The following is a 19509-nucleotide window of genomic DNA, read 5'->3' on the forward strand; positions in this document are numbered from 1 at the left end:
CTTTGGAGCCTGTCCTGGAACTAGCTCTTGTAGACCAGGCTGGTCTCGAACTCACAGAGATCCGCCTGCCTCTGCCTCCCAAGTGCTAGAGTCGTTTTGAATGCATTGAGAAAATACCGCACACGAGTGTCCTGTGGGTAAACCTGAGATGCAGTTTCTGGATGGTTAATGTGAGAGGGCTGCTCAGTGTGCGTGGTGCTACCTCTGGGCTGCTGGTCCTGAGTGAGCAGGCCACGGGACCTCCGCCTCAGTTCCCGCCTCTCTGCCTCTGCCCTGACTTCCCTGGGTGGGTGACTAGAAACTAAGTCATATACCTCCTCAGGCTGCTCGTGGTATTTCGTCACAGCAATAAAACCATAACTCAGACACCATCCTTGCCTTGTGCTGGGCTACAGGTGCAGGCTGCCCTCGCCAGCATTTCTGCAGGCGCTAGAGACCTGAACTTAGGTCTTAAGACTTGCACAACAATCGCTTTTCTGAGCCATCCCCCAGCCATATTTTTAAATTAAATTTTTTGGCGGAATGAAGTTGGACTCCTGCTGCACAGCATACTCAGAAATTAACCCAAGTGTCAGCAAGGTGGGGCAAGGCACTGACTGCCGAGCCTGAATGACCCATGTGTCGGAAACAGAGAACCGACTCTCAGGAATTGTTTTCGGGCCTCCATACACAGGCCGTGTACTTTCTCTGCGTGTGGAAGGTGTGGCATGGAAGTGAGAGCACAGCACGCTGTGAGGAGTGACCCAGAACTTAATAAACGAAAGATCACAACTGTTGGGAAGCACTTTTAAAATGGACTATTTTCTTACTGTTTGAGTTAGATCTTAATAAAATTGCCACGTTTTTTTAAAAAAGTGAACCATTTCATTAAAAAGTGTAGCCGGGCGTTGGTAGCACACATCTTTAATCCCTTTCTGTGGGTCTCTGTGAGTTCAAGGTCAGCCTGGTCTACAAAGTAAGAGAGAAACCTGTCACAAAAAAACAAATACAAAACAAAGAACCAAGTGTAGAGATGCATATGCTCATAGATGCAGATTGTGAGTATGAGTGCTAAATATAATAGCAATACTTCTCAAACTTTAGTGTGCATATAAATTATTTCATGTGCTAGATTGCACATTCTGATATAGGAGGTTTTGTGTGGATTCTGAAATTTTCTGTTTAATAATAAGCTTTTAGGATACCAGCATTATTGTATTTAGATACACGTAGTAAAGGTGTGGAGGATGTGCTAAAGAGCCTTCCAGAACCTAGCAGGATTTGGTCCGTGTTTTTTTGTTTTTTTTTTTAAAGACTTATTTATTTATTATGTATACAACATTCCTTCCATGTATGCTTGCCAGAAGAGGGCACCAGATCTCATTATAGATGGCTGTGGGCCACCATGTGGTTGCTGGGAATTGAACTCAGGACCTCTGGAAGAGCAGTCAGTGCTCTTAACCTCTGAGCCATCTCTCCAGACCCCTTGGTCCGTGTTTTGCAGAGAGAATTTGATTTGGTGGAAGAGAGGGGCTTAAGGGATGAAGCTATGAAGACAGAGATCACAGAGTGTGCTCTCTGTGGAGGACACAGTCTGCTGTGGGCACACAGGGTGGCCACTGACAGAGATCACAGAGTGTGCTCTCTGTGGAGGACACAGTCTGCTGTGGGCACACAGGGTGGGCACTGACAGAGATCACAGAGTGTGCTCTCTGTGGAGGACACAGTCTGCTGTGGGTACACAGGGTGGGCACTGAAATCTTTTGCTCCTGAGAAAACATAGCCTCAACTTTCGTCATTTTCTGTGTTTGCAAAATTTCTCTTGCCCCCTGTCTAGCATTTTGTGTAACTTCTTTTAGATCTGGACTGAGGTAGGTTGGCATGACTAGGAACCTGGTGAGATCCTAGAGCAGAGAGGTTGGCTAGCAATAAAACATTGTATGCATTTTTTATTGTGTTCTAGGTTTTGGTTATGGGACCATCAGTTATTCCCTTGCCCTGGAGCCTGCCTAATTATCCACCTGAGCTTCAGACAAAATACCTTCAGACTGGGCTAGTGCTGGTCCCCAGATGAGCAAACTCCTTCTCTTAATGAGGTACCAGTACAGATGTCTTTCCAGATGGTACAGGTTAATTATAACTGTAGTTTATGGCTTCTCTTGTTTTTCTACTTGAACCAGAACACTGATAGGAATGTTATTTAAGTAACCTTTTGGTTCTGGACACAAATTTAAAGCCAGGTTATATGTTATTCTTAACATTTATACTACTTTGTGAAATGCTAGTGATCCTTTAAGCCACAAGTCTAGTCTTGGCCTTAGGGCTTTTTCTTCTGATCTCTTCTCTTTGGGGCTCTGAAGCATTGCTGTCCCATGCTTCATCAACTTTGAGTTCCCCGGCCTCTTCACTCTTCTAGAGGAAAGGCAGCTCACTGTCAGAGTACTTTCCTCATAGCCGTATGATGGAGTCAAAGGTCTTGTTCTGTTTTCAGATGGTGGAATTAAGACATAGATAATAATACACATGGTTTACTCTCAGAGACACTTGCGTGCCTGGTCCAGTACTCTGTGTATTCATAGTTTGCCCTTCAATGGATTTTCTTTCTTTCTTTTCTCACATAAAGTTTTCTAACATGATTTTTCTAGATGCTGTCTGGTATCAAATAAATATTCTTTCCCCAGACACTTTTTAGGCATTTTCAAGTGTTTGTATATTCTTTTTTTCAGCATGTCCAGGTATTGTGCTGATCTGTTAGCATACTTAGATCACAGGAGAGAATTTTATTCAATTACTTAAATATTCATTGACTACCCAGTCTTTGCTGTTCTCCTTAGAAGACACAAAAGCAGTGTAAAGTATATATTGGTTCTGAGGCATCTTCCTGATATATGGGAGAGGTGCAGGGTACATTAGGTCAGGCCAGAACTGGGGTAAGGCATTCAAAATGCTAGGTCACAAACTTAAGGAAGCACAAGTTATACAAGAATAGGATGAATGCCTTCTTCAATTTTGAACCCTGAATTCCTTGCTTGCACTGGCCTGGTCTTGGCTGTAGGCAGTTAGAGTATTTGGAAATCATGTCTGAGATAGCATGATACTGTAAATGAATGTTCTAGAAGAACGTTTCTCAAATTTCACATTTATAACAATCACCTGGAGATCTTGCTAAGCATCAGATTCTGAAGCCGGGAGCTGGTAGTGCACGCCTTTAATCCCAGCACTTGGGAGACAGAGGCAGGCAGATCTCTGGGACTTCGAGACCATCCTGGTCTACAGAGTGAGTTTCAGGACAGCTACACAGAGAAACCCTGTCTCAATAAACCGGAAGAATAAAAAGTCCGTCCCTCCCTCCTCCTCTCCTTCCCTTTTGCCCTCCCTCTCCTCACATCTTTGTGGACATGCTTGCATGTATGTGCACATACATGTGGAGGCTAGAGGTTGACTTTGGTGTCTTCTTCATTGCTCTCCACCTAGTATATATTGGGACAGGATCTCTCACCTGAACCTAGAACTTGGCCATTCTGCTAGTCCAGCTAGCTGACTTGCTGGAGAGGTTCCCTGCCACTGTCTTCCTACAGGCAATTCAGATGGTGTCTTCTGTGGGTGCTGAGGATTGGAACTATAGTCTTCATGCTATATAAGAAGTGCTTTATCTGCTGAGCCATTTATTTTCCCTAGTCCCTTAAAGCGCTTTTCTGAAGTTATTAGGTTGGTAAGAAACTAGACCTTGAGCAGCTTAAGTACTGACAGAATATTTTTAGTAATGTTTAATGAATTCTTTGAGAATTTCATTTAATGTATTTTGAGCCTGTTTATCACCTTCCTTTACTTCTCTACCCATCCAGCTTCAAGTTAGTTCTTTTTCTCTTTTTGAAAAGTTCACTGAGTTCAGTTTGTGTTCACCTGTGTGACGCCCATCCCTGACAAGTCAGTGTACCAATAACAGACCATTGAAAACCTGACTCCTCTCCCCGCAGCACTCAGCTAGACATAGGGCTTGATTTCTACCTCCCGTCCTTCATTTTTGGAGTAAAGGAATGTATTTTGATTTATTCATTTGAGTGTTCTAAGCCTTTATCTCCTTTGCTGTCAGGGAACATTTCCAACCCAGTTTGGCATAAAACTGAATTTTGGTGTGATTCCGTACGACTCTACAGAAGTAGAAGGTGCCCTGAGTGCCAAGGGTGTAGTCATATTCTGGAGCAGAGGTTTCTGAGAGAGGCAACTTTTGTCACCCAGAATAAATGTGACAATGTATAGATGTTCTTTCTGGAAGCTGCTGATTATATACGGGATACACTCCTTCCCCAAATATCAGTAGTGCCAAGTTTGAGGGACCCTGGATAGAACCAGAGCCTGGAGTTTAGAAGGTCGTGCGTTTCTAATGTCAGTAGCAGGACAGGAGTCAAATGCCACTTTGCCCTGATGTAATGTTGTACCTGCTCCTGTGTGACCATTTGTGTGGTGGTACACGGTAATACTTTATCTGGCTTCCTATCTTACTAATCCTGACTCATATCTATCCTAATCATACTTAGTTCTTTGTATACTGTAAACTTTTCCCTCTTCCTGTTCATGTAATTTCCTTTGCCTAGAAATTTCCTCTCATTTCTGGATAATATTTCAAAATTATTCCGAGAAACCTTCCCTGGTTTATAACAACCCAGACTGAGTCAAATCCCACTTGTTTATTCTTCCATAGCTTATTCTTGCCATATAACAATATGTCCATCATCCTACGAGCATATTGGATGTCAGGACTCCCAGTCTGCGATTCCATAGCTCAGCCATGCAGCATTCATTCAGTCCTAGAACCCGAGCCACACTAGCCGCTGAGGAAGGGAGAAGTCACTGCGAAGTAGTGGCGAGAAAGGCTTCGTAGAAATCGTAAGGTGTGAAGCCTCCTCCTCTAATTCCTTGAAAATACTGATGAGTATATAAGCGAGCCCCTTATTTTGGGTGGGGACAGTGCTAAGTCAATGACATGTATTTTTCTGGTGGTGTCTTTCTCTAGGTTGATATGTCAGACCTCTCTCCAGAGGAGCAGTGGAGGTAAGTGTGCCAGTTCGGGTCCCACAGGCCAGCCCAGCTAATTGTGTGACTACTCTTTCCCCTCTGTCTGTGGATGCGCTGTCTATGACAGGTCTTTTGCAAACCATTCCAAGTTTCCGGGTCCTAGAGTAAGTAGGTACTTGCACTAAACATCCTGTGGTGAAGCCAGTTTTACCAGCTATATGATATGGGATAAATTTTTTTAACTTCTCACTGCCTCTTTATCACTACCAGACCCCCCTACCCTGCTTTTTTTTTTAAAAAATCCCATACTGAGGATTGAATCTAGGCCTCATACATGTTAAACAAGTAAGCTACCCTGATCTGTAACCCCAGCCCTCTTTTTACTTTTTATTTTGAAATAGTCTGATCAAATTGCCCAAGCTAACCTTGAACTTACTGTGTAGCCTAGACAGGCCCCCAGTTCACCACCCTTCTGCCCCAGCCTCTGAAGTAGCTGGGTGTAGGCCAGTAACACCAGACCTGACAGTTCACTCTGTTTGTCTGTTTGGTTTTGTTTTTTGAGACAGAGTTTCTCTGTAATTTTGGAGCCAGTCCTGGAACTCACTCTGTAGACCAGGTTGGCCTTGAACTCACAGAGATCCACTTGCCTCTGCCTCCCGAGTGCTGGAATTAAAGTCGCATGCACCACTGGCAGTTCCGAAGATTTCTTTTTAAGTGGATCATATGTAGAGAAAGAAACCAGGATGATTAAAAGAGTATGACCAGGTTGGCATGGTGGCACGCACCTTTAATTCTTGGACTCTGGAGGCAGAGGCAGTTAGGCTTTTGTGAGTTCAAGGCTAACCTGGCCTACATATTAAATCCTTGTCTCAAAAAAAAAGAAAATGGAAGAAAAAAGGGGAGAGAAAGGTTAGGGCCATTAACCTGATTGAAACAGGAAAGTGCTTTTTTGTTTGTTTGCTTTAATGCAGTCATAAATATTTGAAGGTTTAGCATTGGGAATGAGGTGTGGCTATGTCCTTTGTCCTTTGTTTACACAGAATTTAGGGTTAGGTACAATGGATCAAATATAAGTAGGTATATTTTTGTTTTGTTGTAAAATATGTATGTATGTTATTAGACAAGTTCTCACAAACGTGTTTTAGACAGACTAGCTTCAAACTCATAGAAATGCCTCTGTCTCCAGAGTGTTGGAATTAAAGATATGTGCTCAAGTCTCTTTCTTACACAACCCAGACCAGAAAATGTCAGTTTAAGATTGATGTTTCAGATACATTGTCTAGTTGTCTGATTATTCACCTCCTTGAGCCCTTGCAGAGGCTGTTTCCTTGATGCTGATGATAAAGACGTGGTTGCGCTGGTGCAGACTGGAAGAGCTCAGACTTTTAGCTAAGCTCTCTAGGCCTGGCCAAGAGGTGTGATGAATAAAGCAAGACTCCCAATGTCACACCCGTTAGTGCTGTGATAAACACTAAGAGGCTTTACGACTGTGAGCTCTACTTTCTTTGTCTAGCGACAGGTGAAATAGGATTGGAATGGGCAGCGACTCACGCTTCTCCTGGCATTTCCTTCCTGATTCAAGGAAGGTTTCCTACATTTCAGCCACAAGGGGCAAGTAGCACATCATTTATGTCTAATCCCAGTAACTGTGCTTTGTAACCAGAACCCGGAGAGCCTCTGCTGTAGTCATGTCCTTTCTCTTTTTTTTTTTTCGGTTTTTTCGAGACAGGGTTTCTCTGTGGTTTTGGAGCCTGTCCTGGAACTAGCTCTTGTAGACCAGGCTGGTCTCGAACTCACAGAGATCAGCCTGGCTCTGCCTCCCGAGTGCTCGGATTAAAGGCGTGTGCCACCACCGCCCGGCCCATGTCCTTTCTCTTGACATGGTTCTTAGCTCCGAGTTCTCATGGTACCCTTTGCTGCTGGACATGGTGATGCACGCCTGTAATTCCAGCACTCAGGAAGCAGAGGCAGGCAGATATTTGAGTTTGAGGCCAGCTTGGTCTACATCGTGAGTTCTAGGACAGCCAGGACTTTGTAGAGATATCCTGCCTGATGCATAAATAAATAAATAAATCGATAAGCAAATAAATAAATGAATGGAGAAACCCAGGACCATGTTGTGAGCTGTGAACTAGAAGGATACCCTGGGAAAGACTGCTCCTTTACCACCACACCATCCCTTCCCCTACTCACCCTGCCTGTTTGCCTTTCAGGGTCGAGCATGCACGTATGCATGCCAAACATCGTGGCCATGAAGCCATGCATGCCGAAATGGTCCTCATCCTCATTGCTACCTTGGTGGTAGCCCAGCTGCTCCTGGTACAGTGGAAACAGAGGCACCCCCGTTCTTACAACGTAAGCCACTTCTCATTCTTTGAAAATGTTCTTTGAGACAGGAATTCCTGTAACCCAGGAAGACCTTGAACTCATTAAGTAGATGAGAATGATTTTGAGCTCCTTGATCTTTCTATCTTTATCTCTCAAATACTAGGATTGCAGGTGTTTACCACCACACCTGGCACCTCTTACTTTTAGTCATCAAGAGACCCTTCATAAGTGTCCTAGGATCCAGGCTGATGCACAAGTAGGCAGATAAAAACAGTAGCAATGGATTTTCCATATGGAATGAAGAGTCGTTTGTGGGACATACGTGTGTGTGTGTGTGTGTGTGTGTGTGTGTGTGTGTGTGTGTGTAATGGGCAAGTGATTTGGTATATGAAAACAAGAATAAAGCATGAGATGACAATTCTGTTTCTTCATTTGTTTTGAGACAGGGTCTCACTGTTTGCTCTGACTGTCCTGGAACTTGCTATGTAGACCAGGCTGGCCTCGAATTTACAGAGATCTTTGCTTCCTAAATACTGGAATTAAAGACTAGCACCACTACTCCCAGCCCGACATGAGACTACCTCATCATCAGAAAAAGGAGATACTTCTTTTTAAACGTCGTGAGACAATCCCTGAAGTAGATACCAGAGATCATTCATTTGGAAGGGAGATCATTGACTGGGCAAGCCAACACTAGTCTTATGAGAAGGGGCTAGATTTCATTAATGTGTATTCCAAAAGCCAAAATCAAGCAAACAAACAAAAAGGCAATGGAGGAAGTGAAGAAAGAATATGTAATGCATACAGAAAGCAAACAGCTAAATGGCACAAGGAAGTTCTTCCAGTAAGATTGGAGTAATAAAGGAAAGGTCCCATAATTCATCAGCATGCTAGGTGTATAAGTCTCACATCAGATACCAGGACACACACAAGCCCCCACAATCAAGTAAAAGGACAGGAGGAGATATCCCATGAAAATGATAGCCAACAGAAGGTAGAGGACATAAATTCAAGACCAGACTATTCTAAATGCTTCAAGGGCAACCAGGACTACAGAATGAGTCCAAACAAAGAAAGAGGGTCCTCTCACAGAGCACCATCCACATTGGGTGACCTACAACCCACCTTTGACTCTAGCTCCACAGGATCTGATCTTTTTTCTTTTGGCTTCTGCAGGTGCCCAAACATGTGTGCATATTCCTTCCTCCAATCCCATATATACATGTAATTAAAAATAAATTTGTTTTATTTCTCAAGACAGGGTTTCTCTTTGTTAACCTTGGCCATCTTGGAACTCATTTTGTAGACCGTGTTGCCAGAGATCTACCTGCCTCTGCCTCCTGAGTACTAGGATTAAAGGTGTGTGCCACAACCACCTGGCTAAAAACAAAATATTTTTAAAATGAAAGAAAGGAAGGTGGTGGCCTAGAGAGGTTAAGAACGCAGAGGTTAAGAGCATTGGTTGCTCTTCCAAAGGTCCTGGGTTCAATTCCCAGCAACCACATGGTGGCTCACAACCATCTGTAATGAGATCCAGTGCTGTCTTCTGGAATGCAGGCATACATGTAGACAGAACACTGTATACATAATAAATAAATAAATCTTTAAAAAAAAAGGTAGGTGGGCTGGAGAGATGGCTCAGTGGTTAAGAGCATTGCCTGCGCTTCCAAAGGTCATGAGTTCAATTCCCGGCAACCACATGGTGGCTCACAACCATCTGTAATGAGATCCAGTGCTGTCTTCTGGAATGCAGGCATACATGTAGACAGAACACTGTATACATAATAAATAAATAAATATTTAAAAAGAAACGAAGGTGAGATGGCTATACTAATTTCAAATGACATAGGCTTAGGTAAAGATTATAAGTGATAACATATTTATGTGATTATTTGTAGTTGGAAGCTGTTCATTCATTTCCTGGCTACCCTGACCAGAAATAATCACTGAGAAACTATATTAATTAAATGACTGCTTGGCCAATCACTTAAATGTATTGCTAGCTAGCTCTTATATCTTAAATTAACCCATCCCTATTATTTTGTATTTTACCACAAGGCTCGTAGTCTACCAGCAAGGTTCTAACTGTTGACTTGCTTCTCTCTCCTCTGGCAGCTACATGGCTTCTCACTGACTCTGCCTTCTTTTCTACCAGCACTCAGTTTAGTTTTCCTGCCTAGCCCTATTCTGCCAAGCCACTGGCTGAAACAGGTTTATTCCTTAACCAATAAAAGCAACACGTATATAGAAGGACTTCCCACACAAATTATTGTATATATTAGTTAAAGTACAATATAGCAAAAAGATGCAATTATAAATAAATAAATATATATACACACACACACACACACACAAAGGTGCCAAAAATATGGGAACCAAAAACTGACAGGACCGGAAGGAGTAATAGGCAGTTCTATAGCAGTGGAGAAATCAGTGCCCTTTCAATGATGTACAGAAAAGTGGCATAGAAGATCACACATCACGTAGAGAATTGGTCCAGGTTGCCTATGAACTTGAGACATTCCTGCCTCAGTCTCCCCAGTGCAAGCAGGCACCACCATACTTGATGATATTTGCTGAGTTCTTAATGCTTTAAGTACTTTACATGTGTAAACTCAATTAAACCTCAGTATAATTTGGTGGGCAGTGCTTTCTTCAGGTAGAAATGAGTAACTGAAGTAGTTAATCTGAATAATTTGCTCAAGTGATAAAACCATTAGATAATTTTACTTTATGACTTTCAGTCAAAATCTCTAAGTGCTTTTTTTCTGCAGTATATGTTTAGACTTGTAATATTGCCGAACATGGTGAGGGGTCTGTAGCCAACTACAGTGCTATCTCGTTTAATTAATTAATTAGTTTTGGTTTTTTTGAAACAGAATTTTTCTATGTAACCCTTGCTTGCTGGAACTCACTTTGTGGGCCCGGCTGCCGCCTGCTTCTGCCTCCTGGGTGCTGGGATTAAAGGCATGTGCCACCACCACGGAGCTGTGCTGCCATTTAATCTGTGTGACAATGATATCAGGGGAAGCATGGAAGGTCGGGGCCTCTAGAAAGCCAGGCAGCCCATGTTACTTGTTTCCCATTTCACATTTTCAGCTCTGCTCTGTGTGGCCTCTGGAAATGATTTTCTCTTGAGGGAACTAAGGTATAATCTGGAGCATAGAGGTAAAGAAACTGATCTTTGTCCTTGAGGTTGGTGTTGTCTATGACTAATAGAGATGTGTACCTTCAGGTCACAGTGCATGAGATGCTCACATGGTACCAACAGTTTAGCTGTCTGGGTGGGGCTTCATGTGTGGACCCGGCTCATGCTTCATGAGATGAGACACTTGTAGTTATTGTGTATACAAAATATAAGTTTCCTTGGTCCCAGAAAAATAAGAAAACCATTAGAACAAGTGTAGAGTGGCAGCCCTTTTGGTATTTCTGTTTTTATTTGTTTTTCATTTTATTTTATGCTTATGGGTGTTTTACCTACATGTGTGTCTTTGTACCACATGCATGCAGTAACAGTGAAGGCCAGGAGAGGGTGTTGGATCCCCAGGACTGGAATTACAGATGCTTGTGAGCTGCCCATAGGTGCTGTGATTTGAACTTGGTCCTCTTTTTTTTTAAGATTTATTTATTTATTTATTTATTTATTTATTTATTTATTTATTTATTTATTTATTTATACAGTATTCTGTCTCATTGTGGGCCAGAAGAGGGCACCAATTCTCATTACAGATGGTTGTGAGCCACCATGTGGTTGCTGGGAATTGAACTCAGGACCTCTGGAAGAGCAGCTAGTGCTCTTATCCTCTGAGCCATCTCGCCAGCACCAGAATTTTTGGGTCCTCTTAAAGAGCAGCCGGAAGTGCTCAAAACTACAAAGACATTAAGTTTGGTTCTCAGCACCTTCCTCTGGCCTCCCAGAGCACTATATACACATACACATGTCTACAGATATGCACATAATGAGTAATTAAAAAGAAATCTTAAAAAAAAATCCAGGGCTGGAGAGATGGCTCAGAGGGTAAGAGAACTGACTGCCGTTCCAGAGGTCCTGAGTTCATTTCCCAGCAACCACATGGAGGCTCACACCCATTATAATGAGATGTGAGATCTGTGCCCAGAACACCATATACAATCCAGCAGCGGTGACACACACTTTTAATCTCAGCACCTGGGAGACAGAGGTGGGTGGATTTCTGTGAGTTCAGGGCTAGCCTGATCTTCATAGTCAGTTCAAAAGCAGCCAGGGCTATATCGAGAATCTTGTTTTAAAATCAAAAAACAACAACAAAATAATAAAAACTACACTTTAAAAAGAAGAAAAGGAGAGGAATCTAAAGTGGCTCTTTATATAATTGTTTGTTTGTTTTAAGTTAAGGTTTCTCTGTGTAGCACTGACTGTCCTTGACTCACTCTGTAGACCAGGCTAGCCTCTAAGTCAGAAACATGCCTGCTCTGCTTCCCAGTGTACCATCATGCCTGGCCTTGTTGCTATATTTTAAAACTTTGTTTATTGAAACAGGATCTTTTTTTTTTTTTTTTTTTTTTTTGGTTTTTCGAGACAGGGTTTCTCTGTAGCTTTGATGCCTGTCCCGGAACTAGCTCTTGTAGACCAGGCTGGCCTTGAACTCCCAGAGATCTGCCTGCCTCTGCCTCCCGAGTGCTGGGATTAAAGGCGTGCGCCGCCACCACCCGTGAAACAGGATCTTAATGTATCCCTGGCTGACCTGGAACTCACTCTGTAGACCTGACTGGCCTTGAACTCACAGAAATCCACCTGTCTCTGCCACCCAAATGCTGAGATTAAAGGGCTGCACTCCATGCCTGGTCCCAGTCTTTTAATGGATTCAACAGATATTTAGCTTGGAACTGAAGTGCCAGCTTTATAAACCTGAGTGATTCCGGAACCCACTGTTGAAGGGGAGAACCGACTTCTGACTGATAGCTGTCCTTTAATTTCTACACACAGCTAATAATAAGTTAGTTTATTTATTTATTTATTTTTTTGCACAATAACTTTATTTAGTTTACAGAGTCTCTTAGTATAGGTTGTAAAAAGGAAAGATTTAGTGTAATTTACATTCATTTTAAGACTACTCTGTGGTGGTGGTGGTGCACGTCTTTAATCCGAGCACTGAAGAGGCAGAGGCAGGCAGAGATCTCTGTGAATCTGAGGCCAGCCTGGTCTACAGAGTGAGTTCCGGACAGCCAGGGATACACAGAAAAACCCTGTCTTGTTCAATAAAACCAAAAGCAGAAGTAAAAATTTGCTCTGTACAAATTTAATTCTGATCAGTATGAACAATACTTTCATAGATCTACTGCACATAAAAACTTTTCATCAAAGCATTAACAATGAGTCAAGTAGCCTGAATGTATTTAGACAAAACTGGCCATCAAAACCATTCACACTTAGTGCTGATGATAGCCAAGAACCCTCAATAAATGCAGACATACTCAGCCTGCAACTTCATCTTTGAAAAAGCTTTATATAATTATTGATAGGATACTGGTCTACATACTACTTGCCAATCTATATTTGTAGTCTACAGCTAGATAATCTATCTTTTTTATTAAATAAACAATCTATAGATATTTATAATTTCATCCAGGAAGGATTCCTTCACAGAGGGAAGAAAAAAAAAAAAACTTTCACTTTTTTTTTTACAGGTTTAGATAAAATTAGGTCATGCTTTGGTGCTGTGCAAGTATTTATAGCCTGTCAGTCTTTAAATTCTTTGTCAAAGAGTGGTGTTACTCATGTCTGCTTTAAAAATCAGCTTGTGGTTTCAATCTAATTAATGGCAAACATTAATTCTAAATGCAAAGTATATAAAGTAATAAAATTCGTATCTGGAGATTTTTTTTTTTTTTAGCAGTGGATGGTGCTTAGAATGACATCAGAGTGTCCACATATACACACATGTACTCAAATACACATCAAAAAGCAAGAATGATAAGACTCAAGTTTTTAGGGTACTGGTGACCTTGTATGAGAAGGAGATGGGAGAATAAGTTAGAAAAGAACATACTAGGTAAGACATAGTTTTATCTAAGTAGTTTTAGTTTTTTCCTTGTGTGCAGACTAGTAGGTTCATTGTTTAAGTACTGACTGAAAAGGGTAACAAAAAGATACCTGGTAAGTACAAGCAAAAGTGTCTATATTAAATACATTGTCGTGTTTTGGGATAAAGAGAATTGAAATGATTCCTGGAGAATGCTGTGTTGAGGAAGCACTGGGATTATCGTCGGCCAGCAGAAGCATGGAGGGTTTGAGGAAGCTTTAAAAAATAAGTGTTTATGGCATGCCAGAAAATGATGGGTTGGTAGATAAGGTTGTGTTTCTTTCTCTCCAGCTGAATACAGTTTTGTTCTTTACTAGCATAGCTTAGGTTGGCACCCTCGCCCATGTGACCACCAAGTGGAAAAACACCAGTCCTGTTCTCGTAAATGAGTTTTCATCAGGGACTATTGGCATTTTAGGCCGGCTTATTCTTTGTGAGGTGAGGAGGGCTGTGCTGAGCATCACAGAATATCAGGTGAAATAGGCTCTCATGCCAGTAAGGGTGAAGAGCAAGCGGGTGAAGAGCCGTTTCCTCCTTCCGTGTCCTTAGAGAGGCTCCCAGCAGATGGTGTTGCCCGTATTTAGAGATGGGTCTTCCCATCTCCAAAGACATGGATTAAAGGTGGCTCTTCCCACATCAAAAACCCAGATTAGGGCTGCAGATACGGCTCAGTGGTTAAGACCACTGGGTGCTCTTCCATAGGTCCTGAGTTCAATTCCCAACAACCACATGGTGACTCACAACCATCTATAGTGGGATCTGATGAACTTGTCTGTCATAAAGGTGTATATGCAGATAGAGCACTCATACATACAACATAAATAAATCTTAAAAAAAAAACAGATTGGAAGTGGATTATCCCACTTCAAATGATTTAATTAAGCAAAAATCCCTCATGGGTATTCCCAGCCATTTGGGGTTTTAATTAATTCCAGATATAGTCAAGCCGTCACATCAGGTATCCTGAGCCTCCACAGTAGCACCTTTTAGTAGATATCCGAGTTTGTTTGTCTCTAGACTTTGCAGGGTGCCCCCTGGGAAGCACAGGGCTCCCTGATGAGAAGTTCTGCTCTCCACTCTGGAGTGGCTGGGATGCTGCCCGCCAACTTGTCTAGCCTAGGTGCTCCGGGAAATCACTTGCTCAAGTCTAGCTTTTCACATTTGAAGAAGCGTTAGCTCAAATTAACTTACTTGGAACAAACTGTTTTCTTGTCTCTAAATTCCGATAATGTTCTTTTTGTTTCCACCATCAATAAAAATACCTCAAATTACTTACAGTTTACACTTGATAATTATTACCCAAAAAGGGATTTTTCTTGGCTAGACATGCACTATAGTACTTCCCTGGTGACAAGCAGGGCCCAGCACTACAAAGCAAAAGCAAAGCTTCTGTCAGAACAGGGCCATGGCTCAGTGGAAGAGTGCTCGCCTAGCGTGTTCACGGCTGTGGGTTTATACCTGTTACTGGTAAACACCAACAACAAAATGAGCTGCCGAGGTGGCTCTGTGAGCAGAGACCCTGAAAATAAACCCGATGACTCAAGTTTATCCTTGGGAGAGCCCACTCCAGTTGCCCTTAGCCCTTAGCAGATGCACACTCGGCATGCTTTCTCTCCCTTCCCCTCCCTCCCCTTCTCCTTCCCCTTCTCTCTTCCTTCCCCTCTCCTCCTCCTCCTTTCTCCCACCTGTCATATACACTAAGTAAAAATAATAAAGCATTCTTAAAAAAACAAAACAACAACAATAACAACAAAGCCAGGTGTGGCTCACGCCCTTAGTCTCGGGAGTCTGAAGCAGGCAGATCTCTGTGTATTCAAAGTCAGCCTGGTCTACAGAGTGAGTTGACAATCACAGATGCACAGAGAAATTCTGTCTCGAGCCCCTACCCCAAAAATAAAACAAACAAATAAACAAAAGAACCCAACCAAACTACTATATAAGATACGGCAGGAATTTCTACCCATTTTTCAGCAAGCAGAATCTGAAGTGATTTGCTAAGAGAATGTGAATGTTAAATTGCAAAATTAGAGCCCAAACTAAAATCTAGCTATTGCTGTTATGCATGCTGTTGTTTGTCTGTGTGTTTGTTTTTATTTAGGATCTCATCTAGTCTACTGCCCTTTAGCTCACTATGTAGCTGCAGCTGATCTTGAATGCCTGATTCTTCTGCTTCTTGCTCTCCCAGGTGCTGGGATTACTGGTATGTGCCACCATGTCCTGCCTCTTTAGTTGTCTTATGCATATGTGTCTGTAGCACTTGTTGCAGAGGCCAGAAGAGGACCTCAGAGGGCTTGGCACTGGAGTTCCAGACAGTGGTGAGCCACATGTAGGTGCTGGAAGTTGAGCCCAGGTCCTCTTCTAGAGCATTCTTAACAGCTGAAACATCTCTCCAACCCTTCTTTATGTGTATGTGTATGGAAAACAAATACTCTTTGTTAATTATTAAATATTAAGTTTATTAGTGTTTTGCTAACATGTGCATCCCATGCCCATGGAGGCCGGAAGAAGACAGCAGTCCCCCGGAACTGCAGCTACAGGCATGTGGGTGCTGGGAGCCAGACCGAGGTCTTCTGTAAGAGTAACAAGTGCTCTTAGCCTCAGAGTCAACTTTCCAGATCCCCAAACCTGACTCTTGTTTTTTTTCTCTCAAAGGCCTTAGGAAACTATTATATCTTACCCGCAGCAGTCATTTTTGCTTTTAGCTCTCCTGAGTTTTCTCCCTTAATGGCTTTGCCTGAGTCCTTTCCTTGGACCTCAGGCACCTTATTTATTTATTTATTTATTTATTTATTTATTTATTTATTCATTCATTCATTCATTCATTCATTCATTCAAGACAGGGTTTCTCTGTAGATTTAGAGCTGCCCTGGAACTAGCTCTTATAGACCAGCCTGGCCTCGAACTCACAGAGATTCTCCTGTCTCTGCCTCCTGAGTGCTGGGATTAAAGACGTGCGCCTCACCGCCCAGGCGAATCTCAGGTATTTTACAAGCCCCATTTTGTTGGTCGCGTTATCATTTTACCTCCCCCTTTCAGGGACAAGATCTGGACTGGAAACTTACTCCAGGTCAGACTTGCCTTTTGCTTCTCTGAAGCTCAGTGTTCACCATCTATTCAGATTCTAATATTTCTCACGCCTTAGCTCCCTCAGGGATGTTAGGGAAAGGAGACGTTTATGCCTGGAGAAGCATCTGTCCTATTTTTATAGATCTCCAAGGAGCAACTTTCATCATTTCTGCCTGCTGCCAAATAGAGCTTGTTTTCAAGTCCCCCTGAACAGCTGCTACTTCCTGGGATGGATGAGCAGCAGACCTACCTGGGTTCTGAGCTTAGGAGGCCATTAGACAAAGTTATGCCTTTTTGGGAAGCTTTTCTTGGTTTTCCCACTGCGGATAAAGTGCCTCACTTCTGTACTTCGTTGACCACCGGGACTTATACCATTCTAGAGTTAATTTGAATTAGTTAAGTTTTTGTTTTTCTTCAATAGACTTAAGTTCTTGAAGAGGCCTTATTATTCATGTAGAATACCCCATTCCTTAGCATGTTGTTAGTAAGTGTTTGTGAAATTGCTTAACTGATTCTTATTTGAAGAGGGGACAGCTTGGGAAAGAAGCCATAGTTTTAAGATCCCAGTCTCAGGACACTGGTAGTTAATTTATTGTTTCTCTGAAAGACAAGAGTTGAACCCAGAGGCAGGAGGGACACAGAGACACTTTTTTAAAAAAAGATTAGTAACATATTAGTGATGTGATGGTTACCTGTGAGAGTTAGCATGACTGTTTGCTAGGGGTCCAGTAGAAGGAAACTGCCAACCACATCTCTGCCCTATAGGCTGGTTTAGCCATGTCTTCTCAAATTATAGAAGCAACTGGGTATGTCTGCTTATTGGGCCTATAGATAGCTATCTAATGGCTGGCCTTTGCTGGACCATTTTCCTGGCATGGTAGCTAGTGTTTTTAGATGCTTTTATAGGATTCTGTTCCAGATATTTTGTAACCTTGGCTGCCCTTATGAAATACTTCCTTAAGCCAGTGTTCTTTGTATAGTTGGTGTGATGTTTAGACCTGAAGCCAAAGGCCCAGTGACGGAGCAGAGGACTCTGGAGCACTATCTTCTCATTCTGAGTTGGCTTTCAATTAGGTAGCATGAGGTTGCCATGACTCTGTGGTCTTGTAGACCTATATTCGAAGGCAGTTCGTGAAAAACTGAAATCCCTCAACATGTTTTTGATGTACTGCTCTTTTTGTTTGTTTGTTTATCAAGCAGAGACCTTTTCCACATAAGGTTTTAATTTTTTTTTACTTGGTTTTATGTGGTAAAAAGACCCATTCTAAGACAATATCTTTACTCTGCATTAAAATTACTATATGGGAAATTTTGGAAGGCAATATGACTAGAATACAATTAAGATTTTGATCCACCTGATCCATATATGTGCCTTCTATAATTTCAAACAAAGTTGAATTCTTCTCAGCTTTAGCTGTTAATTCCCTGGCATTATTTAAGTCTTTGTCACCATCTGAGGTTTTGTTTAAATTATTAGATCAGGTATTATCCCAACAGCTAGTCATAGACTGAAATGTCTCCTAACAATCTTTGAAAGTCATTAAGAGTCCGAATTCGGTCTCTCCGAATTTGAACTTTTTGTGTTCTAATTTTCTGTAAACCTATTTTGTAACCTAGGTAATTGACAGAATTTCCTCTTCGTATTTTTTTTCAGGAGCAATTTGTGATCCCCATTTAGGCAAAAGTTTCTTTACTTCTTAAAATGTTTTTTCTAACATATCTGCATTGGAATCAGATAGCAAAATGTTATCCATGTAATGGCAAGTTCTAGATTTAGGAAATTGTTTACTTGTTATTTCCAATGGTTGACTTACAAAATCTTGGCACAGGGTGGGTCTATTGAGCATTCCCTGTGGGAGGACGGTCCATTGATATCTTCTAGTAGACTGAGAATTATTATAAGTAGGTACTGTGAAAGCAAATTTTTCTCTGTTCTTTTCTTGTAAAGATATAGTGAAGAAACATTTTTTAATATCAATAAGTATAAGAGGCCATCCTTTAGGTAATAGGGAAGGCCAAAGAATTCCATGTTGTAGAGGTTCCATAGGTTAAATTACCATGTTAACAGCTCTTAGATCTGTCGCCATTCTCCATTTTCCAGATTTCATTTTTAACAACAAATACAGGAGAATTCCAAGGGCTGGTTGATTCTTCAATATGGCGAGCATCTAGTTGCTCCTGTACCAGCTGTTCTAAAGCCTGCAGTTTCTCTTCTCTTAAAGGTCATTGTTTAACCCATTTTGGCATCTCAGTTAACCATTTTAAAGGTAGGGTTGTTGGTACCTCCAAAGGTTTGTTAGTTGTTTTGTGTACTTGCACAGCCTGAATGGCTGTTGACCTTTTGTTGTAGTACCTTATAATATCCTTCCCAGAAACATGAGTATCTGGGACTGCAGGAATGGTAATCTGGGTATTCCATTGCTACAGCAGGTCATGACATAAATTCACTGTGATAATAGCCACCTATGGTCTCGGCCTTCCTCTCTGCCCTTCTGACCCTATGCATTTAACCCATCTTGTGCTTTGTTTCACTTGAAATAGGGTCCCAATTCCTAGGAATTGAACATCTGCCTCTTGAAGAGGCCAATTTGGATGCTAAGATTCTGGAGTAGTGATAGTCACATCTGCACCCGTGTCCAATAATCCCTCAATTACAGTGTTATTTATATGCACTCTTAGCTTTGGTCTTTGATCATTTATAGAAGTCTGCCAAAGTATACGTTTCCTATTTCCCATTGGAATTTTTGATTCATTTTCCATGTTTATTCCATCATCCAGAACAGTATGGTTTTTTTTTTACAGCTGGCAATAGGTTTTTTAATTTTCCTGGTGAGACATGTCCTCCACAGTGACCATGAATAACAAAACCTCTTGTAGGCCCCCAAGGGGTTTCCCAATGGTATTGGGTTGCCTTGTCTGTCTTGTTGATCTATATTCATTGGTCTATTGTCGGTCTTTGCTACATCTCCTACAGAAGGTCGAAACCTTCTATTTTTGTCATTCCCAGAGGAGACATTATTTCCAGGAATTCCTTGTCTACAATCCCTTCTCAGATGTC

General features: G+C 41.8%; 1 protein-coding gene across 4 annotated transcripts in view; it reads left to right on the top strand.

Moving 5' to 3' along the window:
* The window catches only part of Rnf121 (ring finger protein 121), a 60158-nt gene that overhangs the window by 16850 nt on the left and 23799 nt on the right, over positions 1–19509 (top strand). For 2 of the 4 annotated variants that reach the window (XM_057779448.1, XM_057779447.1), the window contains exons 2-3: positions 4994–5031; positions 7209–7350. In XM_057779448.1, the coding sequence (XP_057635431.1) occupies positions 5000–5031; positions 7209–7350 (174 nt within the window). In that variant the 5' untranslated portion in view covers positions 4994–4999. Of the gene's footprint in view, positions 1–4993; positions 5032–7208; positions 7351–19509 lie in introns of those variants that run through there. The other 2 variants (XM_057779449.1, XM_057779450.1) reach the window with 2 other exon arrangements.

Source organism: Chionomys nivalis, chromosome 8 (assembly GCF_950005125.1).
Source record: "Chionomys nivalis chromosome 8, mChiNiv1.1, whole genome shotgun sequence".
Classification (NCBI taxonomy): domain Eukaryota; kingdom Metazoa; phylum Chordata; class Mammalia; order Rodentia; family Cricetidae; genus Chionomys; species Chionomys nivalis.